Source organism: Melospiza melodia, unplaced genomic scaffold, assembly GCF_035770615.1.
Source record: "Melospiza melodia melodia isolate bMelMel2 unplaced genomic scaffold, bMelMel2.pri scaffold_292, whole genome shotgun sequence".
NCBI classification, from domain to species: Eukaryota; Metazoa; Chordata; class Aves; order Passeriformes; family Passerellidae; genus Melospiza; species Melospiza melodia.
In genome coordinates, this window is record NW_026948611.1 from 50,254 (window position 1) to 69,768 (window position 19,515).

General features: G+C 57.0%; 1 protein-coding gene across 6 annotated transcripts; it reads right to left on the reverse strand.

The window, feature by feature from the left end:
• Window positions 1-735: 735 nt before the first annotated feature.
• LOC134434003 (interleukin enhancer-binding factor 3-like) lies at window positions 736-19,216 on the reverse strand. Of its 6 annotated transcripts, none has more exons than XM_063182695.1 (20): window positions 19,183-19,216; window positions 17,078-17,173; window positions 16,753-16,979; window positions 16,053-16,233; window positions 15,338-15,485; window positions 13,929-14,020; window positions 13,042-13,137; window positions 10,967-11,078; window positions 9,988-10,085; window positions 9,419-9,530; window positions 9,218-9,328; window positions 8,266-8,465; window positions 7,170-7,340; window positions 6,836-6,973; window positions 6,400-6,576; window positions 5,781-5,934; window positions 5,112-5,165; window positions 2,278-2,616; window positions 1,320-1,439; window positions 736-1,206 (listed from the first exon to the last, which is right to left on the reverse strand). In XM_063182695.1, exons 2-20 carry the CDS (start codon window positions 17,078-17,080, stop codon window positions 1,076-1,078), a joined length of 2,664 nt encoding a protein of 887 aa, XP_063038765.1. In that variant the 5' UTR covers window positions 17,081-17,173; window positions 19,183-19,216; the 3' UTR covers window positions 736-1,075. The 6 variants fall into 6 exon arrangements, with proteins under 6 accessions (XP_063038765.1, XP_063038764.1, XP_063038763.1 ...); XM_063182694.1 differs by having other exon boundaries at window positions 1,311-1,439; XM_063182693.1 differs by having other exon boundaries at window positions 1,311-1,439; window positions 5,781-5,937.
• Between the last annotated feature and the right edge of the window lie 299 nt (window positions 19,217-19,515).

Consider the following 19,515-nt stretch of genomic DNA (forward strand, 5'->3'; position numbering starts at 1 on the left):
CCCCGCTCCAGGTGCTGTTCCTGATGCTTGAGGGGCTGTGCTGCATTCCAGGCATTGTTCCTGATGTTTGCCAGGCTGTGCCCCGCTCCAGGTGTTGTTCCTGATGTTTGCCAGGCTGTGCCCCGCTCCAGGTGCTGTTCCTGATGCTTGAGGGGCTGTGCTGCATTCCAGGCATTGTTCCTGATGTTTGCCAGGCTGTGCCCCGCTCCAGGTGCTGTTCCTGGTGTTTGAGGGGCTGTGCTGCATTCCAGGTGCCATTCCCGGTGTTTTGAGGGGCCGTGCCTCACTCTGGGCAGCATTCCCGGTGTTTGAGGGGCCATGCCCCCCTCCAGGTGCCATTCCAGGCATCGTTCCTGGTGTTTTCTGGGGTCTGGCTCTGGCACGGAACGATCCGGAACCACCGGTACAAAGTTCATCCAAAGGAGCCACCAGGCCCCATTTCAACCCCAGGTCAGCCCCAGTTCAGGCCCAGGTCAGCCCCAGTTCAAGCCCAGGTCAGCCCCAGTTTGGCCCCAGTTCAACGCCAGTACTCTGAACTTAAGGGGTTTAAGGGACAAATATTTGGAATTCAGATTTGGTTTTTTATGGGAATCCTCCCAGTGTGGAGGTTTGGAGGTGCAGAACGCATTGGGAGCCCAAACCATCCCAAATTTTGGGTGTATGCACCTCCTCCACCCCCGCCCCCCCAACCCTGACCCCTTCCCCAAAAAAATTGAAACCACCAAAGGCAGCAAATACCGAAAAAAGCTCCTTTTTAACGCACTTCACAAAAGCAGAACAACGAGGGCCCGTCCCCCAGCCGGGGCCTGGGAAAAGGCTCCAGAATTGGATCGACTTCCCCGAAAAAAAAAAAAAAAAAACAAACAAAACCAAAAAAAAAAAAAGAACAAAAACAAAAAAAAAAAAACCCAAAAAATAATAATAATAATCCTATTTAGACCAAGTCGTCGTGGCAACTACGACCCATTAAATAGAGGCCCAGGGGTGACGGGTCACACAGAGCAACGGGGAGGAGGAACAGGGGGATAAAAACCCGGGGGATGAGCCCCGGGGCAGCGCGGCGGGACACGGGGGTTTATCTGTACTGGTAACTCATGCTGTGCTCGTTCCTGCCGTACCCGCCCTGCGACGCCTGGTACGAGCTGGGGGGGCCGCTGTAGTTCTGGGAGCCCGGCGAGTTGTAGTTGGACTGGGACGAGTATCCACCTGTGCAGCACGAGGAGGAGCAGCAAGAGGAAGGATTAGGGCGGCCGTGGGGCTGCAGCGGGGCCCCACACCCACCTGGGTGGCGCTGGGGTGTCAATACTGACCTGCCTTACCTTGGTACGAGGAGCCCCCGCCCCCGGAGCCCCCGTAGCCCCCGTGGGAGCCCGAGTTGTAGGAGCCGCCCCCGGAGTAGTTGTTGCCGCCGCCGCCGCGGCCGCTGTTGCCGCTGTAACCTGGGGACGGGGAAAATGTGGGCATGAGGGCATGGGCAGGGACCCCCAGCACCCTCAGGGGGCTCAGTTTAACTCAGCCAAGCCCCCCAAGAGCCCGGAATTCCAGGGGGATTTGGGTGCAGAGGGATCTGGGGCATTCTGAGCCATGGATTATACCCCAGGAATGTGCCCAGGGCTGGGAACCCACCTCACCTGTCCCCTCTCCCTGTCAGACTCATCTCAGCTCCAACCCCAAATCCTTCTTTTAACCCAAACCTCCCCTTATTCACAGCTCCAGCCCCAAATCTATTTTAGCCCAAACCTTCCCTTATTCACAGCTCCAGCCCCAAATCCCTCTTTTAACCCAAACCTCCCCTTATTTGCATCTCCAGCCCCAAATCCCTCCTTTAACCCAAACCTCCCCTTATTCACAGCTCCAGCCCCAAATCTCTCTTTTAACCCAAACCTCCCCTTATTCACAGCTCCAGCCCCAAATCTCTCTTTTAACCCAAACCTCCCCTTATTCACAGCTCCAGCCCCAAATCCCTTTTAACCCAAATCTCCCCTTATTCACAGCTCCAGCCCCAAATCTCTCTTTTAACCCAAACCTCCCCTTATTCGCATCTCCAGCCCCAAATCCCTTTTAACCCAAATCTCCCCTTATTCCCAGCTCCAGCTCCTGGGAGGGGCAGGAAGAACCCCTGGAGCTCCCTCGTGCCTGCCCCAGGCCCAGAGGGGTCACCAGGTCCCCTCCAGCTGCTCCAGAGACAACCCTCAAACGCCTTTAACCCAACTTTGGGCTCAAACCCAACCCCAACCCTCAAACCCCTGCCACCCCCAGCTCCCCTCTTGCACTCACTGTATTTGCTCTCGTAGTTGTAGTCGGAGCCGCCGCCGGGCGAGTTGTACGAGTTGGAGTAGGAGTAGCCGCCCTGGCCGTGGCCGTAGCCCTTCTGCTTGCCCTGCCCGGGGCCGTAGCCGCCGTACTGGCCCTGCCCGTAGGGCTGCTGGCCCTGGTGGGTGCCGTAGCCGGAGCCGTACGAGGCCTTCTGGCCGCCGCCGCCGCCGTGCTGCTGCTTCTTGCCGCCGTGCTTGGGCGGCGCGGGCGCCGTGTAGCCGTCCCCGCCCTGGTAGTAGGAGCCGTAGCCCGAGGAGCCGCCGCCCGAGTTGGAGTGGCCGCCGTTGCTGTAGAACTGGCCTGGACAGAGAGAGGAGGGTCAGGGTCCTGGGGGTGCAGCCCCTCCGCAGGGGAGAGGGTCTGTGAGGGTGAGGGTGGTCTGGAGGGGAGAGGGTCTGTGAGGATGAGGGTGATCTGGAGCTGATGGAGACCCCTCAGCTCGCTGAGACTTCACTACAGGGACCCCCTGTAAGTGCAGCAGAACCCTCCGTGTGGATCTGTCCCTGGGATTCCATTCCCATCCAGACCCCCCATCCGGGCCCATCCCCGTGATTGCAGCAGGATCCATCCCCGTGACTCCAGCAGGATATTTCATCTGGATCCATCCCTGTGATTCCAGCAGGATCCATCCCTGTGACTCCAGCAGGATCCATCTGGATCCATCCCCGTGATTCCAGCAGGATATTTCATCTGGATCCATCCCCGTGATTCCAGCAGGATATTTCATCTGGATCCATCCCCATGATTCCAGCAGGATATTTCATCTGGATCCATCCCTGTGACTCCAGCAGGATCCATCTGGATCCATCCCCGTGATTCCAGCAGGATCCCCCATCTGGACTGATCGATCTCTGTGATTCCAGCAGGACCCATCCTGTGATTCCAGGACTCATCTGGATCCCTCCCTGTGATTCCAGCAGGATCTCCTATCTGGATTGATCCATTTTTGTGATTCCAGCAGGATCCAACCCTGTGATTCCATCTGAATCCATCCCTGTAACTCCAGCAGGATCTCCTATCTGGATCCATCCCTGTGATTCCATCTGGACCCACCCCTGTAACTCCAGCAGGATCTCCCATCTGCATCCACCCTGGGCCTCCCTCAACCCTTCCAAGTCCAAACACCATCCCGGAGTGAGAGATGCTCTGGAATGAAAATCCTGCTCCAGGAATGAGGAACCCACACGACTGCGCTGTTTTATCTTCATGGGATTTGGGCAATTCCATCTGGGATCCAGACCTCATCTGGGTTTGACTTCATCTCTTCAGGGTCCCACAGCCAAACTTTGAGCGGCTCCTTTCCTGCCATTCCATGGAGAACTGGGAGCATCCAAAACCAATCTTATTTTTGAGGAAAAAAAAAAGCCACCGGAATCTAAAACCCCGAGGCATCGGGAGGGATCTGCCAGCAACGAAAAGGGGCAGAATCTGGTTAAAAAGGATCCAAGGAGTGAAATTCCACGTGCTTCACTTCCACAGCTCTGACTGATCCCAGGTGAATCCCAGCTCCATCCCCAAATCCCTTGGCTGCCAAGAGCTTCTGGAGGATTTAAATTCTGGGCTCATTCCGTGATTCTCTTCCAGGTCCCCTTTTCCATGAGAAGTTTTTATTCCTCTTCCACAGAAAATCCCGGATTCACTCTGCAGAAACGAGGCTCTGGAATAAATTTATCTCCAGGGTTGGAACAAAATCTGTCTGTACTGGATCAGAGTCCCCTTGGGCCATCCCAAACTCCAAAATCCTGGGGTTTGGATCCAGAGCTGAAACTGGAGCTCTCCCACATCAAGAGTCCCGGATTTTCCACTTTATCCCAACATTCCAGGTGTAACTCTGAAGTTTTCATGCTTGACAGAATCAGCTGCGATTTTCCCCAAATCAGAGCTCAGGGACAGAAATGTCCAGCACCACGTGGTGGCTTGGGAAGGGCAGTTTGTCCACCTGGGAGGGACCCTAAGGATAATTTCTGGATCATCCAGGATGGGATCTGTCCCCTGGATAAACAGTCAGGACCTCCAACAATGGTTTGTTTTTTCAAAAAAATGGGATAATTATTATTACCAATATTTTAAGGAGCCACTGAACCCTTTTGGACTCAGTTTAAACCTGGAGCTTCCTTCTCCTTCTTTTTTGGTTAAATCAAGGAATTAACCCAAAGATGGGAACCATGGTGCCACCAAATCCAGCAGACAACTCTCAAAGGAATAAAGGACCAAAAAGCTCGGAACTTGGTGGATTCCGAGACTCAAGCCACTTCCAAAATTCCCCTCAATTCCTGATTTTGGGGATATCTCATTCTCCAGGTGACTGAAGCACTTTGCTCCAAGAGCCCATTTCCATGGCAACCAAGGACTCCATGGATTTCCCAAAGCATCCAAGACATTCCCCAGTGCCTGGATATTTATTTATTGGATCAGGATGGGGAGCACAGCAACAATTCCCAGAGCCCATTGTGGTTCAGAGGATTTGCTTCAGCACACGGGCAAATCCAAGCATTCCAGCAATCAGGGAATTTCACATCTTTAAAAGGCTGGGCTGGACCAGATCCATGTGGAAAAGTCTTCCCAACACCCAGAGGGGTCTGACCCAATCTCTGGGATTTATTAAAAGGATTGAATTTTCTAAGAAAAAACCCTTGCTGTAAGCTAAGACAGAACTGATGAAAACGCTTTGGTTTCCATAAAAACCAAGAACTATTAAAATAAAAAAGCTTCCCCTCCCTTGAGGCATTTCCTGGGAGATTTGAGTCCCCTCACGACGGCACCTGTTGGGATTTTGGGTGGAAAAAGGCACTTACTGTAGCCAGCAGTGGCAGAATTCCCTCCGTAGCCGTAGCTCCCGTACCCAGCGCCTGCAGAGGAGGGGAATGTTGGAATAAACAGAGATCCCAAGGGTGAAATGTCCTGAATTTGAGGGACAATTTCCCCGTGGAGGGCCCCAGGAAATCCAACTGACATGGACACAACGCCAGAGGGGGATTTGTCTCCTCACAGGAATTTGGGGGCTCTGGAACACCCAGGACATAACACCAGAGGGGAATCTGTTCCCTGACAGGGATCTGGGGGCTCTGGAATATCCAGGAGCCATAGACACAACACCAGAGGGGAATTTGTTCCCACATGGGGATTTGGGGGGCTCTGGAATGTATAGAACACAACACCAGAGGGGGATTTGTTCCCACATGGGGATTTGGGGGGCTCTGGAATGTATAGAACACAACACCAGAGGGGGATTTGTTCCCACATGGGGATTTGGGGGGCTCTGGAATGTATAGAACACAACACCAGAGGGGGATTTTTTCCCTGACAGGGATCTGGGGGGCTCTGGAACATTCAGGACCCACAGCCACAACACCAGAGGAGCAGGGGGTGTCATTCCCCCATGGAGAGTTCTGGAACCCGCAGGTGCCACGGGTGTGATGCCCAGGGGTGGGTGTGATGCCCCCCGGGGTGCTGCTGGCCCTCACCTGTGTTCATGTAGCCGCCGTGGTTGCCCCCGAAGCCGCCCCGGCCTCGGCCCCGGCCCCGCATGTTTCCGCCCCGGCCGCGGCCCCGCATGTTGGGGGGCGGGGGGGCCTCGTTGTGCATGGGGCCCCCTCCCATCCCAAATCCTGGGTTGTGCTGCTGTGGGGACAAGGAGGGGGGGACACAGGTGTCACTTGGAGGAGCTGGGGTGAGGGATTCCCCAAAAACCTCCCAAAACTGAGCCCCAGGATGGCGCTCCCCCCCAAAACAAGAGCCACCGAGGTGGACCCCAAATTCAGGCACCTCCAAACCCAGAGGGGTTTTGGTGCAAAACCTGATGGGTTTTGGGCTTCCAAACCATTTGTTCTGCTCCCAGGAAAGGATCCAACCCCAGAGCCAATGGCTGGTGGGTTACACCCCAGGTTTTTTCCCATTCCAGACCAGTTCCCATTGGTCTTTTCCGATTTCAGACCAGTTCCCATCAGTCTTTTCCTGTTTTAGATCAGTCCTGATCTGTAATTTCTGATCTTAGCCTGGTTCCCATCAGTCTTTTCCCACTCCACACCAGTTCCCACCACTCTTTCCCCGCTGCAGAGCTGTGGGATTGGGGATTTCACTCACTTTGACTGGGAATTTGGGGCCGCCCCTGGCTGGAACGGGGGCTCTTTTTTTCTTGTTCTGCTCGATGGCAACGGGAGCATCTGGGAACAGCTTCTCCAGGGCAGCCAGGGCTGCGTAGGCTTTGGCCACCTTCTTGTTTGAGCCAGCACCTTGGAACTTCTGCCCGTCCACCTCCACCTTGGAAAGGGATGGAACCACACATTGAAGTGGGAAAGGGCAGGAAAAGACTGGAGACCTACAGGGAATCCCAGAGCTGCAAGTGTCACAGGCTGTCCCTGCCCATTAATGTAAAAGGTTTCTCCCAAGCCAAACCTCTTGGATTTGAGGATTTAAACTCTTGGGAAGGGGATGAGGTGCCTTTCCAAGCTCCTCTCCCACCCAAGAGCTCTGGATGGAGCCGCTGGGGAGGGCAGGGGGCCCTGTGGTGTCCCCTCACCTCCATGACAAAGCGCTTGTCGTGGCTGCCGCCCGTCTCTGAGATCAGCTCGTACTTGAGCCCGCGCCGCTTCTCGTTCAGCTCCATCACCGGGTTCTTGCCGTGCTTTGTCAGGATTGGTCCCTGCTGCTTCACGTTCTGCGGGTGGACAAGGGCTGGCTGAGCCCCAAAGTGTCCCCAGCACACACAGAATTGCTCCCCAGCTTTTTTGGGAAGGACACCAAGGATCCACTCCCGCCTCCTGCTTTCACCAGGAGTGATGCAAACCCACCCCAAACCAGCACCAGCACGGCTGCCACGGTGCCACGTGTCCCCTGCCGTGTCCCCTACCCACCTCAGGGGTCTGATCCGAGGGGGGCGAGGCTGCCGTGGGCGTTGACACCGTTTCCACCACGGGCGGAGGAGCCACCACCACCGGCTTGGTCTCCGTCTCCTCCGCCGACTCGTCGCCCTTGCTGGAGTCCTTGCCCTCCACCCCGGTGGGCAAACCCATGTCCTGCAGCACCTGGGGGGCAGCAGGGAGGTCAGCAAAGCTGCTCCAGGCCTTTTAATGACTCTCTGTAATGCTCAGCATTCCCAAATCCTGCGGGCACTCCAGGGGACACTTGAGGATGGCAGCTCCTGGTGCTGCTCCCATCTCCCATCCCACCCTGGAGGTTCTGGTAGTTTTCCCATTCCCATTCCCATTCCCATTCCCATTCCCATTCCCATCCCATCCCATTCCCATTCCTATTTCCATTTCCATTCTCATTCCCATCCCCACTCCTATTCCGATTCCCATTCCCACTCTCCTTCTCATTCCCATCCCCACTCCCACTCCCATCCCCATCCCCATCCCCATCCCCATTCCCATTCCCACTCCCATCCCCATCCCATCCCATTCCACTCCACTCCCACTCTCATTCCCACTCCCATTCCCATCCCATCCCATCCCATCCCATCCCATCCCATCCCATCCCATCCCATCCCATCCCCATCCCCACTCCCACTCCCATTCCCATCCCCATTCCCATTCCCACTCCCATCCCCATCCCATCCCATTCCACTCCACTCCCACTCTCATTCCCACTCCCATTCCCATCCCCATGCCATGCCATGCCATGCCATGCCATGCCATGCCATGCCATCCCCATTCCCATTCCCATTCCCACTCCCATCCCCATCCCATTCCACTCCACTCCCACTCTCATTCCCACTCCCATTCCCATCCCATCCCCATCCCATCCCCATCCCATCCCATCCCATCCCATCCCATCCCATCCCATCCCATCCCATCCCATCCCATCCCATCCCATCCCATCCCATCCCATCCCCATCCCATCCCATCCCCATTCCATTCCCATTCCCATCCCCATTCCCATCCCCATTCCCATTCCCATTCCCACCCCATTTCCATCACACTGCCACCCCCACTCCCGTTCCCAGCCCACCTTCACAGCCACGTGCAGCTTGGCCGTTTTCTTGGAGGGCCCCGAGGCCTCGAAGGTGCTGCCGTCGATCTCCACGGACATGGTGAAGATGGGCGCGTGCACGGGGCCGGTCTGGGACACCAGCTTGTACTGGAGCCCTGGTTTGAGCTGGTTCAGCTTCATCAGCGCGTTCATGGCCTGGGGAGGCTCCAGCTTCTCCTCTGCAGGGGCAAAGCCAACACCGAGCGTTTGCGGCTGTTTGGCGGCTCCTTCCAAGAAGCAAAGCTGATTCCAGGCCAGTATTTTCCAGTTTGGGGCCAGGTCTAATTGGTATTTTTCAGTTTCAGGCCAGCCCTGATGGGCATTTGCTAATTCCAGACCAGTTTCCATGGGTCTGTTCCCATTGCAGACCAGCTCCCACCAGTATTTTCCAATTGCAAATCAGTTCTGATCAGTCTTTTTCCATTTTAGACCAGGCCCAACCAGTATTTTCTGAACTCAGACCACTTCCAGCTGGTCTTTTCTCTTTTTAGACCAGTTCCCACTGGTCTTTTCTCATTCCAGACCTCTTCCCATTGACCCTTCCCAATTCCAGACCAGTCCCCATTGATCTTTTCCAATTCCAGACCAGTTCTCACTGGTCTTTTCTCATTCCAGACCTCTTCCCATTGGCCTTTCCCAATTCCAGACCAGTCCCCATTGATCTTTTCCAATCCCAGACCAGTTCTCACTGGTCTTTTCCTATTTCAGACCAGTTCCCATCAGTCTTTTCCACCTCCCAGACCAATCCTGACCTTTTCTTCCCTGGTTTCAATTCTGCCCAGCACAAATCTCCACTTTTAAGTTATTTTATCCATCCCCACACCCTGTACCCCCAATCTACAGCCCCCCAAGCCCCCAGCCCTGCACTGAGCACCCCCAGTTCCCACTCCAGTTCCCCTCAGGCCGTACCTACCTCTCATTAACTCAATACCTTTTTTCTGAATCTTCTTTTTCTTTTTGCTGGGGGATTTCTCCTCCCCGTCCTCCTCCATCGGCCGCTTCATAGGGGTGACGGCATACGTGGTGCTGGGCGGGATCTGAACTGCAGAACGAGCACAACACTCCCTAAATCCCCTGTTCTCCACCCAAATCCTCGGGTTGGAGTGCAGGGTTGCTCCCTCCCAGTACGTACCAGTATAATCGACTGGGTTCTCGTTCTTTGGTTTCTTGGGCATTTTGGAGGGCAGGGGATCCATGCCCAGGACCTTGTGGAGCTGGCCGAAGGCGGCGAGCCGCAGGGCGTGCTGGGGACAGGAGTGGGGGTCAGCGGGAGCTGCCAGAGACCCCCTGCTCACAGCAGCCCCCCACAGCCCCCCTGCACCAATCCACATCCTCAAAGGGGCTCTCCAGATTGAGTCTTTTGGGGACTTTCGCCCAAAAAGGGGCCTTGGGACAATTCGCTGCTCAACACCTGATTCTTTGCTCTGGGTGGCCAAACTATGGGGCCCACAGGGGTGGCCTGGTGGAGTGACCGTGGCACCGAGTGACCACAGCACCGAGTGACCACAGCACCGAGTGACCACAGCAGCGTGTGGCCATGGTGCTGAGTGACCACGGCGCCGAGTGACCACGGTGCTGAGTGACCACGGTGCTGAGTGACCACGATGCCAAGTGACCACGGGTCTAATCTATGGTGGCCGAGGGAGCTGGGAGCAGAGCGAGCCGGGGATTGGGAAGGGCCGGATGGAGGTCACACTATACCTGAGCACTCTGTGTGATATCTTCCCTTTGTTGTCTGTCTAGATGCCCAATAGCATCAGTGGCTTCTTTTTCACAAGGGTCATAAATACCAGAACCATCTGAAGGCAGGAAACAAGGAAGATATGCAGAGAATTATCCCGGGTCTCTACCCTAAATTCCCTGGGGCAGCTCCCGAGGCGCGGCTCGCCGGGGTTTCTGTGGGACCGGCCTCCCGGGAGCCAAACTCTGGCGCCTCTCCCTACGGGGCAGGGCCGGGAATCTCCGCGCGCCCGTGGGGACGGAGGGGCTCCCGACCGCCGGCACCCCCCGCGCTCCTCCCGGCCGGAGCTCACCTGGCCAGAGCTCAGAGCTCACCTGGCCGAGCTCACCTGGCCGGAGCTCAGAGCTCACCTGGCCGAGCTCACCTGGCCGGAGCTCAGAGCTCACCTGGCCGAGCTCACCTGGCCGAGCTCACCTGGCCGAGCTCACCTGGCCGGAGCTCAGAGCTCACCTGGCCGAGCTCACCTGGGCAGAGCTCAGAGCTCACCTGGCCGAGCTCACCTGGCCGAGCTCGCCTGGCCGGAGCTCAGAGCTCACCTGGCCGAGCTCACCTGGCCAGAGCTCACCTGACCGAGCTTAGAGCTCACCTGGGCAGAGCTGAGAGCTCACCTGGCTGGAGCTCAGAGCTCACCTGGCTGAGCTCACCTGGCCGAGCTTAGAGCTCACCTGGGCAGAGCTCAGAGCTCACCTGGCTGGAGCTCAGAGCTCACCTGGCCGAGCTCACCTGGCCGAGCTTAGAGCTCACCTGGGCAGAGCTCAGAGCTCACCTGGCTGGAGCTCAGAGCTCACCTGGCCGAGCTTAGAGCTCACCTGGGCAGAGCTCAGAGCTCACCTGGCTGGAGCTCAGAGCTCACCTGGCCGAGCTCACCTGGCCGAGCTTAGAGCTCACCTGGGCAGAGCTCAGAGCTCGCCTGGCCGAGCTCACGTGGGCAGAGCTCACCTGGCATGACGATGCCCGAGGCCAGGCACTCCAGCACGCGGCGCAGCGCCTCGCCCGCGCCCATCGGCCGGTTCGCCGTCCCGATGGATTTCTCACACAGCAGCTCCAGAGGCTGCAAGGCAAGGAGGGAAGTGAGGGCAGGGAGAGGGGAGAGGGAGCCTGGAGAGGGACCTGGAAAGGGATCCCAGGAAATGGAACTCTGGAAATGGGGCCTGGGAGAGGGATCCTAGAGAGGAACCCTCAAAATGAGATCCCAGCAAATGGACCCCAGGAAAAGGGGCCTGGGAGAGGGACCCGGGAAAGGGATCCCAGGAAATGGAACCCTGGGAAAGGGATCCCAGAGAGGGACCCCTGGAAAGGACACCTGGGAGAGGGATCCTGTAGAGGGACCTGGAAAAGGGATCCCGGGAAATGGACCCCTGGAAAAGGGATCTCAGGAAATGGACCCCAGAAAAGGGGGCTTGGCAAAGGGATCCCAGAGAGGAACCCCTAGAAAAGGGATCCCAGGAAATGGACCCTTGGAAAAGGGATCCCAGGAAATGGACTCCAGAAAAGGGGGCTCGGCAAACGGATCCCAGAGAGGAACCCTGGGAAAGGGATCCCAGAGAGGAACCCCTAGGAAAGGGATCCCAGGAAATGGACCCTTGGAAAAGGGATCCCAGGAAATGGACCCCTGGAAAAGGGATCCCAGGAAATGGACCCCAGAAAAGGGGGCTTGGCAAACGGATCCCAGAGAGGAACCCCTAGAAAAGGGATCCCAGGAAATGGACCCTTGGAAAAGGGATCCCGGGAAATGGACCCCTGGAAAAGGGATCCCAGGAAATGGACCCCAGAAAAGGGGGCTTGGCAAAGGGATCCCACAGAGGAACCCCTAGAAAAGGGATCCCAGGAAATCCCCTGAAAAAGGGATCTCAGGAAATGGACCCCTGGAAAAGGATCCCAGAGAGGGACCCCTGAAAAAGAGATCCCAGGAATGGACCCCTGAAAAAGGGATCTCAGGAAATGGACCCCTGGAAAAGGATCCCAGAGAGGGACCCCTGGAAAAGGGATCCCAGGAATGGACCCCTGGAAAAGGGATCCCAGGAAATGGACCCATGGAAAGGGGGCCTGGGAAAGGGATCCCATAGAGGGACCCTGGCAAAGGGACCCCCTGTAACGGGACTGCAAAGGGGATCCTGGGAGAGGGAGCCCAGGAAACACGTTGGGAAATGGGAGCCCTGCAAAGGGACCCAGGAAAGGACGCCAGGGAAGGGACTCATCTGGGAGCAGCTTCTGGTGCCCAAAGCAGGAGAGGAGCCAGGCTGTGGAAGTCATGAATGGATAAAACATTTGATAACAACGTGATTTGGTAATTAATAAAACAAGCTGATGATGTGATTTGATAAGATAAAGTTGTTTGATAACTGATAGAACCGTTTGTTAATTGATAAAGGAAACTGATGATGGTATTTGAGGACAGCATGGTTTGGTAACTGATATAGTGATTTGATAACTGATAAAACTATTTGATAACTAGACTTGAAAATTAATAAAACATTTTTAAAATAAAGCCATTTGTTACTTAATATTTGATGATAACGTGATTTGAAAATTTATAAAGCAATTTGATAATGATAATGATGTGGTTTGATAACTGATAAAACAATTTGATAGTAACAAGACTTGACAGCTGATAACACTGACAATAATGTGATTTGGTAGCTGATAAAATGTTTTGATAATAATGTGACTCAATAATTGATAAAACAAGTCGATAGTAAGGTGAGTTGATAACTGATAAAGCAATTCAATAACAACCTCAGCTGACAACCGACAAAGCAATTCAGTATCGAGGTAAGCTGATAATTCATTACCAATCTGATAACAACATGAGCTCATAATTAGCTGATAATTGATAAACCCATGTGCACCACAGACATTCGGTTTGTGTCTCTGAGTGCAGAGAAGCCGTCCATCCACAGCAATCCCCAACCTGGGGAAGGGGACGTGCCTGGAACCTCGGGAAAGAGCAGAGCTGCGCTGGGAGAAAGCTGCCACCCCCCAGAAGGGGAAAAGGGAATCAATGAATGAATTACCCATCCTCGGAGCGGGGCCCAGGTGGGAACGCGCGTGCACAGGTCCCGCAGCACCCGGATCACGATGACGCACGACTTCAGCCCGTTGGCCCTGGCCTGGAAGCGGAACCAAACCGGACAGGGGCTCACCGAGCGCCCGCCCGCGCCGCCGACGCTCCCTCCAGGTGCTGCTTTGCCGAGGGAAAACCGGAGCCCGGGCCCGGAGCCGCCACAGCTGAGGCCTGGCCAAAGCCTCAGCCAAGCTCCCAGCCGAGGGGTTGGCCAAGGTCTTAGCCAAGGAGTTGGCCAAGGTGTTAGCCAACCTCCTAGCCAAGGAATTGGCCAAAGCCTCAGCCAAGCTCCTAGCCAAGGGGTTGGCCAAGGAGTTAGCCAAGCTCCTAGCCAAGGGGTTAGCCAAGGAATTGGCCAAAGCCTCAGCCAAGCTCCTAGCCAAGGGGTTGGCCAAGCTCCTAGCCAAGGGGTTGGCCAAGGTCTTAGCCGAGAGGTTGGCCAAGGCCTTAGCCAAGGAGTTGGCCAAGGTCTTAGCCAAGGGGTTGGCCAAGGCCTCAGCCAAAGAGTTGGCCAAGGAGTTGGCCAAGGTCTTAGCTAAGGGCTTAGCGGAAGGGTTGGCCATGGGGTTGGCCAAGGTCTTAGCTAAGGTGTTGGCCAAGGGGCTGGCCAAGGTCTTAACCAAGGTCTTGGCCGAGGGGACGTTCCTCCTCACACAGAGCGGCAGCTCCGCGGCTGCTCCGTACAAAGGCTCCTAAGTCACTGCAGCGCCCACAGTCCGGCACCTCCGAGCGGCCGGCGGCCACTTGGAACTCCAACTCCAACAAGAACACTCAGCCCCTTAAAAGAGTTTTACCAACGCTTCTACTTAAAGATAAATATAAGAACAAAATGCAAACCTGGAACCACTTGGCGTGGCGCAGAGACGCCAAGGCAGCAAGGCATTTCTGCCTGTCCAGAACGTCCGGGGAGTCGGTGACTGAGAGCGTTTCTAGTCGTGGATGGAATAAGAAGACAAGGCACGGTTTGACCAAGGGGCTTCTGTCGGGCCGAGGGGGATGAGGCAGCATCCTAACGGGCAGCTGAGGCTCCCAAAAAATCCTGCAGGGATGCTGGGAGCAGGAGGGAAGGGGCTGCGGCCTCGCCTGGACACTGGGGAAGCTCGACTCCCAGGGAGGGATGGACTGGAATGTGTGCTGGGAGAAGGAGGAGGAAGAGGAGGAGGAGGAGGAGGAGACCGGGCGTGAGGCTCGGTGGAGGGCACAGCAATAAATCCTGGGTGGATGGAGAGGCGGCGGCGAGGCCGGCACGGGGAAATTTGAGGGGGTGAGAGCCCGGCTCCAGCTGGAGCACAGGGAGGGCAGGAGGGAAGGGCCAGGCTGGAGAGGATCCAGGGAACCCTCCGCCCGGAAGGATGGCTGCCCCGGCCCCGGCCCGCGACAGAGAACGTCCTGTTGGTCAAAGGTCCAGCGTCCCTAAAATCGACAAACTAGAAGGCTCGGAGACGAGGTCAGAGATCAACACCAGAGATCAACAATCAAGAGCACAAAGAGGTCCCGGTTTGTGCTGCAGCAAAACTGAGGAAGGGCCTCAAGTCGCCCAAAGTTGCTCGAGATCAGGGTTTTAGATAAGGCTAGTGCGGAGCGGGGGAACCGCCGGCCCTACGGAGCCCATGGGAATTGGAGCGCACAACCAGCAGCTGCTGGATTCTGATTCCAAAGGGAATTTGGAGGAGCTAACTTTATCCAAAACTCTGCATCGCTTTCCGGAATTGTGAACCTGAGGTGCTGCGAGAGCCACGCCAGGAGCCCCGAGCACCCGGTGTTCTGCTGCAACACACACCGGGGAACATCCCGGAACATCCCGGTTCATGGACATGCAACTCCTCGCACAAGAAGCCTTCGAGAGGGGCTTTTGTTTTGGGTTTCTTAAACAAATCTGGTTTCTATTTTCATGTCACTGCACTGACATGGCCGGGGGACAAACCACGAGTAATACAACGAGATGATGAATTAGTGAACTAAAGGCCCAAGTGGAACCAAAAGAAAGGATAAAATAATAATACTCAAAAAAAAAAAAAACCAAACAACCAAAAAAACCCAAAATAGAGCAAAAATCCGGCATGAAAGGTGCTCCTCAGCTTCGGAAGCTCGGCCGGGTAAAGCACACCCGGGATCTCTCAGTGAGGGTGGCACAGTGAAGGAATTTGGTGAGGATCTGGCCACGAGAGCTGCCACGGCTCCGGCTGAAGCTGAAGAGCACTTTCCCGCTCGCTAGCCGCGGGACGCCCCGCGCCGGCCGGCCGTACCTCCGGCCAGCTGCTTCTCCAGCTCCTCCCTGACCACGGGCGACGTCAGGTGGATGGTCAGGCTCAGGGGGGGCTCCTTGGTGTTCTTGATGATGATGGCGGCGTCGCCCACGGACTGGATGATCTCGTACTTGTCCTCGGTGATCGCCTGCGGCGTTGGGGTGGAGATGGGTTGGAGTGAGAGGGGTTCCAAAGTGCCTTCCAACCCAAACCATTCCACGGTTTCATCATCCCAGAGCCCTGGGAATGTTCTGCTGGAGCAGGGAAGGCTCTGGGGAGACCTTGGAGCTCCTTCCAGTGCCTAAAGGGGCTCCAGGAGAGCTGGAGAGGGACACAAGGGATGGAGGGACAGGACAAGAGAATGGCTTCGCTCTGGGAAAAGGGGGGTTTAGATGGGTTTGGGGAAGGAATTCCTGCCTGTGAGGGCAGGAAGGGGCTGGGACAGAATTCCCAGAGAAGCTGTGACTGCCCCTGGGTCCCTGGAAGTGCCCAAGGCCACGCTGGACAGGTTTGGGGCCTGTGGAAGGTGTCCCTGCCCATGAAGAGGATGAGCTCCAAAATCCCTTCCAACCCAAACCATTCCACAATTAACAAGGACAGATTCATTTAACAATCCTAAAGAATGCTACCACAGGCCTCTGGAAACGGCTTTTCCAAGCCAGAGCAGGGGGACCAGAACCATCCCAAAGGGAATTTCCCCGTGAGCTCCACTCACCGCCAGCTGCACTCCCAGGTTATCGGCGACCTTCTCCAGGAGCTTGGCCGTGGGTTTGTCTTTGCACAGCAGCACCAGCTCCAGGTCCAGGTCCCCCTTCAGCAGGAGGCCCTTGGCCACCAGCCCCACGCGCATCACGCCCCGCAGGGTCCTCGTCAGCTGCTCCGTGGCCTTCTGATCCCTGGGAAAGCACGGGAGAGGGTCACGAGGGTGGGATTCACCGCCTGGTGATGCCCCATCCAACTGGAAGAACAGATCCCTGAGGATCAACCTGGAGCCTTGGTTAATTCCCCAGCCAGGGAAGACACCTTCTCCATGAGCACGATGGGGTTTTTAGGGAGCTAAGTGAATTTTAGGGAGCCCCATCCAACTGGAAGAATGGATCCGTGAGGATCAACCTGGAGCACTCCCCTCAACCCTGCCTTGGTTAATTCCCCAGCCAGGTAAGACAACTTTTCAGCAGCACAAGAGGGTTTTCAGGGAGCTAAGCGAATTTTAGGGAGCCTCATCCAACTGGAAGAATGAATCCATGAGGATCAACCTCGAGCACTCCCCTCATCCCTGCCTTGGTTAATTCCCCTCAAGTCCCCAGCCAGGGAAGACAACTTTTCCACCAATTTTTCCAAGCAGGTTTTTAGGGGGCTAAGCGAATTTTAGGGCTCTAAAGCAGGACAATCCCACCAGCAGCCCCACTGCTCACCCTCCTTCCTTGCTCTCCTCCTCGGCCGCCGTCTCCATGGACTCGCTCTCCGGCTGCTCGCCGCTGACCTTCTCCTGCTCGTCGATCCAGTCGGAGACGGCTTTGAGCGCCCGCTCCGTGTGGGACACCATGTTCTGCACGGCCTCCAGCTCCTCCTGCGTGGGGTACACGGCCGAGTGCTTGGCCATCACGTGCCGGTCGTCGTTCACAAAGATCCGCATCGGGCGCTGCGAGGGCAGGAATGTTTGGGAATGGCTGGGATTATTTAGGGAAGTGCCAGGACACGGATGTTCACCCCACGCCCGGGAATGCACCCGTCCCTTACCATTTTTGTTTTCTGCTGCCCGCCTGAAGGTTTCTGAGGGGTTTATTTGGATTTTTCTGGCGAGCGGAGCGTCGCGGCAGCGCGGCGTTGCGGGATCTGAAACGACGGAGAGCGGGTGAGCCGGGGCAGCCAGAGCAGCCTGGGGCACACGCTGGAGCTGGAAGCACAACAGCAATTAGACAGATCCCAACTCGTTAGCCAGAGCCCAGCGCTCTGCTCCTTATACCCCCGAGAGCTGCAGGCTGACAATGGAGGAGCACTGAGCATTAATCCTTATTCCCGTTCATTCCCAGGAGGTTTTCCCATGGAATGGGACTTTACCAAAGCTCTCATCTCCAAAGCAGACAGAGCTCCCCTCTCCACACTGGAGCAGCTGCCCTGGGAAACCCAGGTGGGAACCCAGCGCTCAGAAGTCCTAGAATTCAACAGATTCAGCCCAAGTGACACCAAATTCCTGCCTTTTTGTGGAAACCGCCCCCAGCTGGGGCAGAGGAGCCTTTTGTTCCAATTCCTTTTTGTTCAAATTTGTTCCAAGCTCACCCACAGCTGGGGCTCACAATTTTAGGATAAAAACCAGGAAATCTCATTCCTTCCAGCCGCTGTACGGACACACAATTCCATCCAAGGAAACCCCCCCGATTCCAATCCTGCCAGTTCATTCACAGGATGGCTTAATAGCGCCATAAATCTGTATTAAATTGTAATTAAGCCCCGACCAGGCGCCGGCTGAGCCGGGAGAATCATTCCCAAGGAGCCACATGGCATCTCCTGGTGCTTTCTGCTCTGGGCTGGGCCCTGCAGGCCCCGTTATTTTCCTTAGAATTCCCTCAGTTTCCTTCAGGCTGGATAAGGAAAGGGTTGAAATCCCCCCGGTTGTTCCTACAATCAGAATCACAGCTTTGTCCCTGTTATCCCTCTTCTGAGATTTTTGGAGGGAGAAATCTGGGAGCTGATGCTGCAGCACCACCAGACCTGTGTCTCTTGAGGAGAAGAACCACAGATTCAGTTAAACCAGGAACCAAATCCTGACAGAAACAATCCCTGCCCTTGGAAACGGGACAAACTCTGGAATATCACCTGGTTTCGGCCTCACTCCCTCCTCCACTCCACCCCCGGCAGGAATCCACCAAACTTCCCGCGCTCCCAAGGGAAGGAGTGACTCTCCCGAAGGCGTTTTTGGGAGGACGGAGGGAAAAACAACCAAAGGACGTAAAAGGCTGGAATTTCTGCCCTGAACGTGGGAAAGCGCGACCCAGGCGAAGCCACGCTCGGGCTCAAGGCCGCGCTTTAAGAACGAATTGGTCGCTTTTATCTGAGTTCTGGCACCTGCCCGGGATGGATGAGGAACAGCACGACCCTCCAGAGCAGCGCAGGAGCCCCGGGAGCGCGGATCCCAGCGGGAATCCCGGAATGAGGGGGGCACAAAGCCCTCGGTCCCCGCGGAGGGAAGGGGGTGCTGGATCTCTGTGCCCCTAAACCCTCCAGAAACGGAGCGGCCGCGGGTAACGGGGCTGGCTGGAGCAGCGGGAGCCGTGAGGGAGCAGGGACAGGGGCCCAGAAAAGCTGAGCAGAGGAGGAGAATGAGAATCCTGGTCCTGAGCGGGGAGAAGGGCTAAAATCCCCCCAAAGGGATGATCCCACTGCAATTCCCGGCCTGGGATGAGGTGCGATGGGGAGGGAAGGGGGGTTTAAGCCCCTCCAAGGGGGTGATCCCACCTCCTCCATGGTGCCCCCCTGAACATCCCACCAGGGCCGTCTGAGGGGGTCGGGAAAGGACCGGCCCGGCCCCCCTCAGACCCCCCATGCCCGTCCCCACTCCAGGGCAGGGCCGCGGGGCAGAAAGGAGGAGGGGGCGCGGGGCCCGGGGGTGAGGAGGGGGCGCGGGGGGTGAGGAGGGGGCGCGGGGGCCGCTCGGCGCTGCCGCCATTTGCAAACGCGGCGCGAACAAAGCGGCGCCGGCCAGAAACGAGCGGAGTCCGGGGCAGCCCCGTGCGACACCCGCGTTCCCCGGGCGGCGGCTCGATCCTCCCCCCCGTCCCTCGGGCCGCTGCTGAGGGGGGTCCGTGAGGGGGCCCGGCCACCCCCCCCACCCTCCCCTCACTCACCGCCGCCATTTTGTCTGCACACAATGGGCAGGGCGGGAGGGAGGGGACACGGGGGGGGCCGGGTCACCACGTCCCGCCGCCCCCCCCCCGCCTCACCGCCCCCCCACACACCTCACACCGGCTCCTCCCGCCCCAGCACCGCCTCGGCCCGGCCCGGCTCGGCCCGGCCGGCTCGGCGCGGCTTCCCCCCCGCGCGGCGTGGGCACGGCTCCTACCGGGGCTCTGCCGGCGGTGCCTCGCGGGGGCGGCCCGGCCCGGCCCGGCCGGCGGGGCCCGGGAAGGGCCGGAGCGGGGCCGGAGCGGCCGCGGCGGGGCCGGAGCGGGGCCGGAGCG

Bases quoted from the DNA above. Each gene is read 5' to 3' on its own strand.
- LOC134434003 (XM_063182690.1), bottom strand. The intron at 13,138-13,928 runs GTTTGCATTTTG...TTCCGCTTCCAG, and splicing joins GCCACGCCAAGTGGTTCCAG to GCCAGGGCCAACGGGCTGAA. The intron at 9,329-9,418 runs GTACGTACTGGG...CTCGTTCTGCAG, and splicing joins GAACCCAGTCGATTATACTG to TTCAGATCCCGCCCAGCACC.